This window comes from Pan paniscus, chromosome 13, assembly GCF_029289425.2.
Source record: "Pan paniscus chromosome 13, NHGRI_mPanPan1-v2.0_pri, whole genome shotgun sequence".
In the NCBI taxonomy this organism is placed as follows: Eukaryota; Metazoa; Chordata; class Mammalia; order Primates; family Hominidae; genus Pan; species Pan paniscus.
Window position 1 is genome coordinate 143,763,495 of NC_073262.2, and position 9,783 is coordinate 143,773,277.

Consider the following 9,783-nt stretch of genomic DNA (forward strand, 5'->3'; position numbering starts at 1 on the left):
ACCCCTCACTTCTCCAAAGAGGAGCAGGTGGAGTCAGGATGGGAGAAGCAGAGGGAGCAGCCACTGGGCGAGCCCCAGCTTGAGGACTAGCTGGGCCCTGTGGACACTCAGGTTATGCAGGACCTGAACTGTCTCCTAGTCCGGGGCTCTGCCTCGTGAGAATCGAGGCCAGCACGTCCCTGCAGGGCACCAAGCATCTGCTGAGCACCTGCAGTAAGAGTTCCCAGACGCTCACGAGGCAGTTCCCCTTCGGGCAGCACCAATACATGTGTGTTCCTCACCCTGAGTCAGACTCTACCTTTCTCCTGGTTCTAATCCTTTGGGGCTGTGTCCTCTATGGACAGCTCTCCTAGCACCCGGTGACCTGTTCTCCCCTGAGTCATACCACAGACTCAGATTGGGATCACCCCTCAACCCAACCCCAAAGAAGTCCTAGTACTTGGTAAAGGTGTGAGCTGCTGAGCGTGGTCTCACCCGCAAGGCCTTGCCCCCAGCTTCTCAAGGACATGTGTACACATCAAGGGCACCTGCGGTGGGGTGTGTTTGCAAGTGGCGGTTTCGCTGAACCCTAAGTTCACCTTCCCCCCCGCCCTCACCATACAAGGTCTGGACTTGCTGCTAGCCCCTGTGAGCACCAGGAGGACTGGTTTGTGCATCCGACGCAGAGAGTGAAGGATTCTCTTAATTCAGGTGTGGCCCATTCAGAGTGAAGACTCTCGTGTTGATCTTTAAGTGAACTAAAACAAACATTTCATCAGATGATTTGCATTATGTCAGCCCCTTTAAATACCAGGTGTTCGTTTCCTAGAACTCAGAGATTGGAGGGGCGTGTGTTACCCTCCTGGGTCTCTTCAGCGGGAGAGATTCAAGATGACCCCCGGGCTGGCCCTGAGGTCACCACGGTCATGTGGTGTTTGCCAGCACGAGATGCTCATGCCCTGGTGGGTGCAAAATGATTTTAAGTGATAACATGAAAAGTAGACTCTTCAATGGCCCCTCGATGCGCAAAGCCAGTCATGATCTTTGGTTCATGTTGCACTCTCACGCTAGCTACCTTTTATTTAGTTATTAGCCTTTGAATAATGACTAAATCAAGAACCCAACCTATAAACTTGGATGTGAACGATACCTTCTATCTTGCCATCATACTCCCTGTTCTCTCCCCTCAGCTAACCATGATCCTGAACTTTGTGCCTAGAATTCCTTTGTTTTTTCAGAGTGGAAGGTGGGGGGAGTGATTTTATGGTGCATATATGTATGGCAGAACAATACGTGAGTTTTCTTTGCAAGATAATTATCTTGCCATGTGTGATCGCTAGACCTGTGTTTTCACCCCGCATTCTCGGACTGAGGTTGGCCCATGCGGTCTGGGCGGCTGCGGCTTATTCACACCCACTATTGAGCACAGAGTCCACTGAGTGAACTGACTGGCTCTTCTCCCCTCTCTGTGCAGAGAACATGTAGGTTGTGTTTGGTATGAGCAGTGCTGCAGTGGATGTTCCTGTACACGTTTTCCAGTACGTGTGCGGGAGTGGAAAAGCTGGATCTAGGATGAGGATGTGTGAATGCCCAAATTACATGAGAACTAAGTCATTTTCTAAGAGGCGATAGCAGTCTGCACTCCCTCCAGCAGTGATGAAGACATGCAGTGAATCCAGTCTCTCTAGAACTAGGTTTTGCCGGGTTTGCAGATCCTGCAGGCAGAACGGGTGGGATGCACACCCCTGGGATCTGGGTTTGCATCTCCTGGGCACTGATGTGACTGAGCCTCTCCTCATGGGCATCCACCAAAGGTGTTTGCTTCTGTGAAATGCCTGATCACACCTTTTGACTTTATGTTGGGTTATTTGTACTCTTTTTATTCATTTGTCAAAATTCTTATATGTTTTGATACTGATCCTTTGTCAGGTCTGTGTTCTGCAGGTATCTTCCTCCAGCCTCTGGCTTGTCCTTCCCTGTTCTTGGTGGTACTTCCTAATAGAGAAAAGTTCATAATCAAATTTATCGAGCATTAGTGGTTAACAAGTTGGGAGCCTTCTTTAAAAAATATCCTTCCCCACACCAAAGTTAGAAAGTTATTCATGTATATTTTTTTCGCAAAGATGTAAAGTTTTGCTTTTGACCTGTAGGTCATTAATCTGTTAGACTGTGTGTGTGTGAGAAGTTGGGCTACAATTTCATTTTTTATGCATATGGGTAAACTGGATTTTTCATCTCTTCATGCTAAAAAGTCCCTTTTTCCCCCACTATCATTATCAAAATTCCACATATAAAAGTAGAATTCTGGCGGCGTCAATTTGATACATCTGTGCCAATACTGCCCTGTGTTCACTCTAACTTTGTAAGTCCTGGAACTGATTGGCAAAGTTCCTTTCCTTTACTCTTCATCTTCAGAAGTATCATTGCTACCCTTGGCCTTTTTTCTTCCACATATACACCTTCAAATCTAGTCACACTCTATGGAAAAGGCCTTTGAGATAATGACTGGGTGTGCATTCAATCCATTGACCATTTTTGTGAAAACTGACATCTTTAGGATAGTAAGTCTATATCCATGGACATGGGATGTCTCTCCATATATGACATTATGACTTATTTAATATCTTTCAGTAAGGTTTTATATGGAATTCAGACTTATTCCTAGGTATTTTATAGTTTGATACTATTATATAGTTTGATACTAGTATATATTTTAAAAGTTACTTTTCCTGATTATTTATTACTGGAGTATAGATATTTATTTGACCTTTGCATACTGACCTTATAGCCAACCATCTTGCCAAACTCTCCTATTCTTGTTATACATTCTTTGGGGTTTTCTATATATATATAAAATCATATCCTTTTAAAGATTAATTGTTTGCTTTTAAAACTCAGACCTGCTCACACCTGTAATCCCAGCACTTTGGGAGGCCTAGGCAGGCGAATCACTTGAGGCCAGGAAGGAGTTCAAGACTAGCCTGGCCAACATGGTGAAACCTGTTGGTGTGGTAATGGGTTAAGGATAGGCATTTAGATCCGTGGAAAAGAACTGAGAGTCCAGGGCCGGGCGCGGGGGCTCACGCCTGTAATCCGTGGAAAAGAACTGAGAGTCCAGGGCCGGGCACGGTGGCTCACGCCTGTAATCCAGCACTTTGGGAGGCCGAGGCGGGCGGATCACCAGGTCAGGAGATCGAGACCACAGTGAAACCCCGTCTCTACTAAAAATACAAAAAATCAGCTGGGCGTGGTGGCGGGTGCCTGGAGTCCCAGCTACTTGAGAGGCTGAGGCAGGAGAATGGCGTGAACCCGGGAGGTGGAGCTTGCAGTGAGCTGAGATTGCGCCACTGCACTCCAGCCTGGGTGACAGAGCGAGACTCCGTCTCAAAAAAAAAAAAGAATTGAGAGTCTGGAAATAAACCACACGTCAATGGCCAACTGACTTCTACAAGGGGGCTGAAACCATTCAATGTGGAAAGAATAGTCTTCTCAACAAATGGTGCTGGGACAGCTGGATATCCACATGCAAAAAGAATGAGGCTGGAGCCCTTGTACCATATACCTCATAACACAAATTACCACAAATTGACCAACAACCTAAATGTTAGGAGCTAAAACCAAAACTCTTAGAAGAAAACATAGGAGTAAATCTTCATGACCTTCGATCATGAGGGTCCTTAGGCTCAACAATAAAAGTATGAACAACAACAAAAATCTATATATAAACTACTCTTCATCAAAACTTAAAACTTCTGTGCCTCAAAGGATGCCATCAAGGAAGTGACATGACAACCTGTGGAGTGGAGGAAACATGCAAATCATACCTGATCAGAGACCCGTATCTAAAATAAAGAGCTCTGACAACTGAACAATAAAAAGACAAACAACCCAATTCAGACATGGGCAAATCATACCTGATCAGAGACCCATATCTAAAATAAAGAGCTCTGACAACTAAACAATAAAAAGACAACCCAATTCAGACAGGGGCAAAGGACCTAAAAAGACATTTCTGCAAGGAAGATATGCAAATGGCCAGTAATCACACTGAAAAGATCTTTGACATCATTAGTCAGCAGGGAAATACACATCAAAACCACTAGGATGGCGGGAATTAAAAAGTCAGATAATAATAAGCATTGGTGAGGACGTGGAGAGATCAGAACCCTCTACACTGCTGGTGGGACTGTAAAGTGGTACAGCTGCTCTGGAAAACAGTCTGGCAATTCCTTAAAGGATTAAACCAATAGTTACCGCATGACCCAGTAATTCCACTCCTAGGTATATACCCAGGAGAAATGAAAACCTATGTCCACATGAGGTCCTGTACACAAATATTCATAGCAGCACAGCACAAAAGCCAGAAAGTAGAAACCACCACAGTGTCAATCAACTAACGAAAGGAAAAGTGGCCGGGCGCGGTGGCTCACGCCTGTAATCCCAGCACTTTGGGAGGCCAAGGCGGGCAGATCACCAGGTCAGGCATTCGAGACAAGTCTGGCCAACGCAGTGAAACCCCGTCTCTACTAAAAATACAAAAATTAGCTGGGCGTGCTGTCGGGCGCCTGTAGTCCCAGCTACTCGGGAGGCTGAGGCAGGAGAATCGCTTGAACCCGAGAGGTGGAGTTTGCAGTGAGGTGAGATCGTGCCACTGCACTGCAGCCTGGGAGACAGAACTAGACTCCATCTCAAAAAAAAAAAAAAAGAAAAGAAAAGAAAAGAAAGGATAAGCAAAACATGGTATATCCACTCAGTGGAACATGATTCAACCATAAAACAAGGAAGCATGCTGCATGCTACAACATGGATGGATCTTGAAAACATCATGCTAAGTGGAAGAAGCCAGACACAAAAGACTCTTATGTACTGTGATTCCATTCATATGAAAGTCCAGCAGAGGGAGCTCCCTAGTGACAGAAAGTACATTAGCGGTTGCTTAGGACTGGAGGGTGGAGGGGATGGGGAAGGCAGTAACAGCCAAAGGGTACAAAGTTTCTTTCTGAGGTCACGAAAATGTTCTAAAATTGTGCTGATGGATGCCTGTATCTGTGAATATGCTTAAAACCAATAAATTGTACACTTTGGGTGAATTTTATGTTATATGAATTATCTCAATAAAGCCAGCTTAAAAAAAGTTATGTGCAGGCCAGGCACGGTGGCTCATGCCTGTAATCCCAGCACTTTGGGAGGCTGAGGCAGGTGGATCACTTGAGGTCAGGAGTTCGAGACCAGCCTGGCCAACATAGGGAAACCCTGTCTCTACTAAAAATACAAAAATTAGCCAGGCGTGGTGGCACACGCCTATAATCCCAGCTACTCAGGAGGCTGAGGCAGAAGAATTGCTTGAACCCAGGAGGCGGAGGCTGCAGCGAGCCGAGATCGCACCATTGCACTCCAGCCTGGGTGACAGGGTAAGACTCCATCTTAAAAAAAAAAAAAAAAAAAGGCCGGGCGCGGTGGCTCACATCTGTAATCCCAGCACTTTGGGAGGCCGAGGCAGGTGGATCACAAGTTCAGGAGATCGAGACCATCCTGGCTAACATGGTGAAACCCCATCTCTACTAAAAATACAAAAAATTAGCCGGGCACAGTGGCAGGTGCCTGTAGTCCCAGCTACTCAGGAGGCTGAGGCAGGAGAATGGCGTGAACCCGGGAGGCGGAGCTTGCAGTGAGCCAAGATCGCCCCACTGCACTCCAGCCTGGGCGACAGAGTGAGACTCCATCTCAAAAAAAAAAAAAAAGTAACATGCAGAACAATGTTTTCAGTATGTTGTCTTTTGTGTAGGAAAATGGAGAAGGGAAATACAAATTTTGTCCTCATTTTAATAAAGAAATGAAACATTAAAGATGGTTCACTAAATGAGGAGGGAAAGAACTGCATAATGGGACTGGAGATCGGCGAGGCTTCTCTGAATGAACCTTGTTTTACAGTTTTGACTTTAGAACCAAAAAAAAGGTTTTAAAAACAATAAAAAGAAAAGGCAACACCTAAAAATTGAAAACATACTGAAATAAGTAAACCTAGTTATCATGTGGATGGCATAACCACACAGGAAAAAAATATCATTGCAAGCGATTTTAATAAGAGTGGTCTGTTCACCCCGAATGGAATATGGTCTAAGGATAAAAAGCATTGCCAAGAAATGTTAGGCTATACTCAGTGATCTTAATGTTAGTAATAATACTTGAATTGTTATTTTGAAATGATTGCATGTATATGGTAGGATAAAGAAAATAATTGTTAACGCCACCAAGATTTTCAGTGTAAAGAATTAAAAATGTAAAATGAAAGAAGTTAAAAATCTTGTTTGTTTTGGCTGGGCGCAGTGGCTAACACCTGTAATCCCAGCACTTTGGGAGGCTGAAACGGGCAGATGACTTGAGGTCAGGAGTTTGAATCCAGCCTGGACAACATGGTGAAACCCCGTCTCTACTAAAATACAAAAATTGGCCAGGCATGGTGGTGCACGCCTGTAGCACCAGCTACTCGGGAGGCTGAGGTGGGAGAATCACTTGAACCCAGGAGGCAGAGGTTACAGTGAGCCGAGATCGCGACACCGCACTCCAGCCTGGGCAACAGAGCAAGACTCCATCTCAAAATAAATAAATAAAATCTTGTTTGTCTTTTGATTCTGTTAATTTGAAATGGAAATATTAGTATGAACTCATAATGTGTTTATTTTTTAAATAATAAACAGAACTAATTTTCTAGTTCTGTTCATTGAAAGGCCTGAAGCTGTGACATCTCATAATAGGGAGCAGTGTGAGTGCCAGGCTGTGGGCTCTAGATCTCGTTCTCACCAAGAAGCCAGTGATCTTTGGAGAAATGGGTGATTCCAAGACTGAAGCAGGATGTGGACAAAATAAGCCCAGGACATGTTGTGTAAAAAGCAAGCAAGCTTTCAAAACAGCAAACCATGTCCTGAGGGCGGGGAGCCAACCTGAAGGGCTCCCGCTGTCCAAAGACAGAATAAATTGAGCATCAGGAAAACAACTGACAGCAATGGACGGAAGCCCATGAAATATACCAATATCTCTGTGTTCATCGTGATGCTCAGAAAGAAGCAACCTAGTGGGCAACTTTGGAGCTTGCTGAGGACCGACTCGGTCTGCAGGCACACAAGCAAAGGAGCAGGGTGGAGCCTTCACGCTGCCGTGCCTGTGTGGACCAGTCCAGGGTGACCACGGGGTAGGTGAGGGAAAGCCTGTCTTCACAGACCACTCTCCAGCTGGTGAGGGCAGGAGCGACAGGGTCAGACACAGGCCTGTGAGAGGACAGCCCTTGGATCAGGGATCTCGATCTCTTGCTCGAGCCATCAGGTGCAAGGCCCGTGGGGACTTTATTCTGGGTTGGTCAGGCTGCCAGCACTGGACCAGTGACCAGTCCTCGTGTCACTCTAGTGGGACTTGGACACATCACAGGCCGCCTGGGCTGGCTGGGGGTGCACACGCATCCCTGAGCAGCAGCCCTGCAAAGACCATCTGAACCTAAATCCTATCAAGCACCTCTCTCTAATGAGAGTTTACAGGAAACACGGGTGGGATCAAGTGAGCAATAAGTCACATCCATTAGAGCACCAGGAGGGGCCTCAGGATCCAAGCGGCAGAAACCGTGTTCAGGGGCAAAGCCAGCAAGGGTCAGGGGTGGGGAGGGGCCACAGGCCAGTGGGGGCTCAGCACTGAAGGCCCCGCTCCTCCCTCCCTCTCCCTCCTCCTTCTCCTCCTCCTTGTTTTTGTTTGTCTTCCTTCCTTCCAGTAATGAGGTCAGGGCCAAGCACACTGCGGCCTGTCTCCTCACCTCTGCTCTCTCTCAACACCTGAACTGGGACCACGCTCTAGGGCCCAGAGGCGTTTGGGAGGCCACCGCAGCACACCACAGAGGAGTGCACGGCCACCCTGCATCAGGTCAGGTCATCGAGGAAGGGACAGCAACATGTCCATGAGGCAGGCCTGTCCTGGGGTTCCAGTGACTAACCTCTCGTGACCTCTGTTTCCAGACGTCCCTGGCAACTGTTCAGAAAACCCCTGTCAGAACGGAGGCACTTGTGTGCCGGGCGCAGACGCCCACAGCTGTGACTGCGGGCCAGGGTTCAAAGGCAGACGCTGCGAGCTCGGTAAGTCGGGGCTTGGCCTCAGGGCGCCCCTTACAACACAGCCTGTGCCTCAGCCTAGGACTGCTGGGCCACCGCTGGGTTTGCCACGGGAGCCTCCAAACCACGAGGTGCCAGACAGGGAGTCTGGTGCACGGGGCTGACCCCTGAGCCCCCAGGGGCTGCGCTGCTGCCCCAAGCACCAGGATGAGAGGTGCTGCCCGTCACAGGTCAGAACAGCCACAGCATGCGAGGCACAGCTTCGGAGGGCTCCCTGACCCAGCCAGAGCGGTGTCAGGAGAAGGGACTCCCCACCTCCACAATACCAACCCACCCCGGCCTTAGAGGAAGCCAGCTGCAGACCCCGGGCCCTCTCCCTTGGGCAAGGCCTCTCAGGAGGGGCAGGAGGAGCCGTCAGGAGCACCTGGTGAGCCACTGCCCTTCTTTGTCACAGCCTGTATAAAGGTGTCCCGCCCCTGCACAAGGCTGTTCTCCGAGACAAAGTCCTTTCCAGTCTGGGAGGGAGGCGTCTGTCACCACGTGTAAGTTGGTTTCTGTCCTCCGCCTTACCGCATTTGTCATGTGTTCTTGACTCCTCAAAGTGCTGTCTCAAAGCTACCCAGCTAACCCTGAGGAGGGACGATGGCTGCAGTCACAGAAGGGACTTGCTTTGACCATCGATTCCCTCCATGTCACAAATTAGGCAGCTGAGGCAGAAAAACCGAATAACTGCCCCAAGTCCATGCAGCTCAGGAGCAGGGGCTGAGAAGAACGCAGGCTCCTGGTCCCCAGGCCCCCAGGCCTTCCGTCCCACACATCAGCCCAGTCCCCACTGGATGGCAGAGCCAACTGATGTGACCTTCCTCTCTTCTCTTCCTCAGAGCCCCCTGGAAAAACAAACAGCTCATGAGAATGCCGGCCCCAGTTCTGCCATTAACTCATGATGTGGCTTCAGGCCCCCCATCTCCAAAATGCGCTGTGGAGGGAGAGATGCCCAGCCCATCTCTTAGGTCCTTTCTTGCTAACACTCTATGACTCTGTCGGTCACAGTCCATTTAGTCAACAGATGATGACTTACTGAGCACCTGCTGTATGCCAGGCACTGTCCATTTAGTCAACAGATGACTTACTGAGCACCTGCTGTGTGCCAGGCACTGTTCTAGATACTCAGCACACATCAGGAACAGAGCAGACCAAAGCCCTGCCTTCAGGACCCGTTCATTGCAGATGAGGGGACAGACAATAGACAGCAGTGAGTGTGTGGTGTGGCAGGTGGTGAGTGCAAAGGGAAAAAGGACGAGATGACAGGATGAGACTAGGAGAGCCTGCTGGGGATGGGCAGGGGCTGGTGCAGCAAGAGGGCAAGCCTCCTGGGGATGGGCAGGGGCTGGTGCAGCAAGAGAGCAGCCTCCTGGAGAGGGCGATGCTGAACAGACATGGAGGAGGGATGGACGTTCCAGAGAGCCAGAGGACAGTTACCAGGGCCCTAAGTCAGGAGTGTCCCTGGCATGTTGGGGGAGAAGTGGAGAGTGGTGAGAGGTGAGGGACAGGGAACCCTCGGGGCCATGGAGACCCACAGAAGGACTCTGGTGTTTGTCCGGCATGAAATGGGGAGCTACTGAAGGGTTCTGAGCAGAAGAGTGACATGTTCGATTACACTACTTTGGATGCTCTGTGGAGAATGGGATGTAGACGGGCAAGGGTAGAAGCTTCA

At 48.7% G+C, this 9,783-nt stretch overlaps 1 protein-coding gene across 22 annotated transcripts in view; it reads left to right on the plus strand.

Moving 5' to 3' along the window:
• SNED1 (sushi, nidogen and EGF like domains 1) overlaps nt 1–9,783 on the plus strand; it is a 102,106-nt gene that overhangs the window by 80,332 nt on the left and 11,991 nt on the right. For 12 of the 22 annotated variants that reach the window (XM_063595643.1, XM_063595630.1, XM_063595634.1 and 9 more), the window contains one exon: nt 7,977–8,093. In XM_063595643.1, the coding sequence (XP_063451713.1) occupies nt 7,977–8,093 (117 nt within the window). Of the gene's footprint in view, nt 1–604; nt 6,259–7,735; nt 7,885–7,976; nt 8,094–8,523; nt 8,612–9,783 lie in introns of those variants that run through there. The other 10 variants (XM_063595631.1, XM_034955554.3, XM_063595637.1 and 7 more) reach the window with 5 other exon arrangements.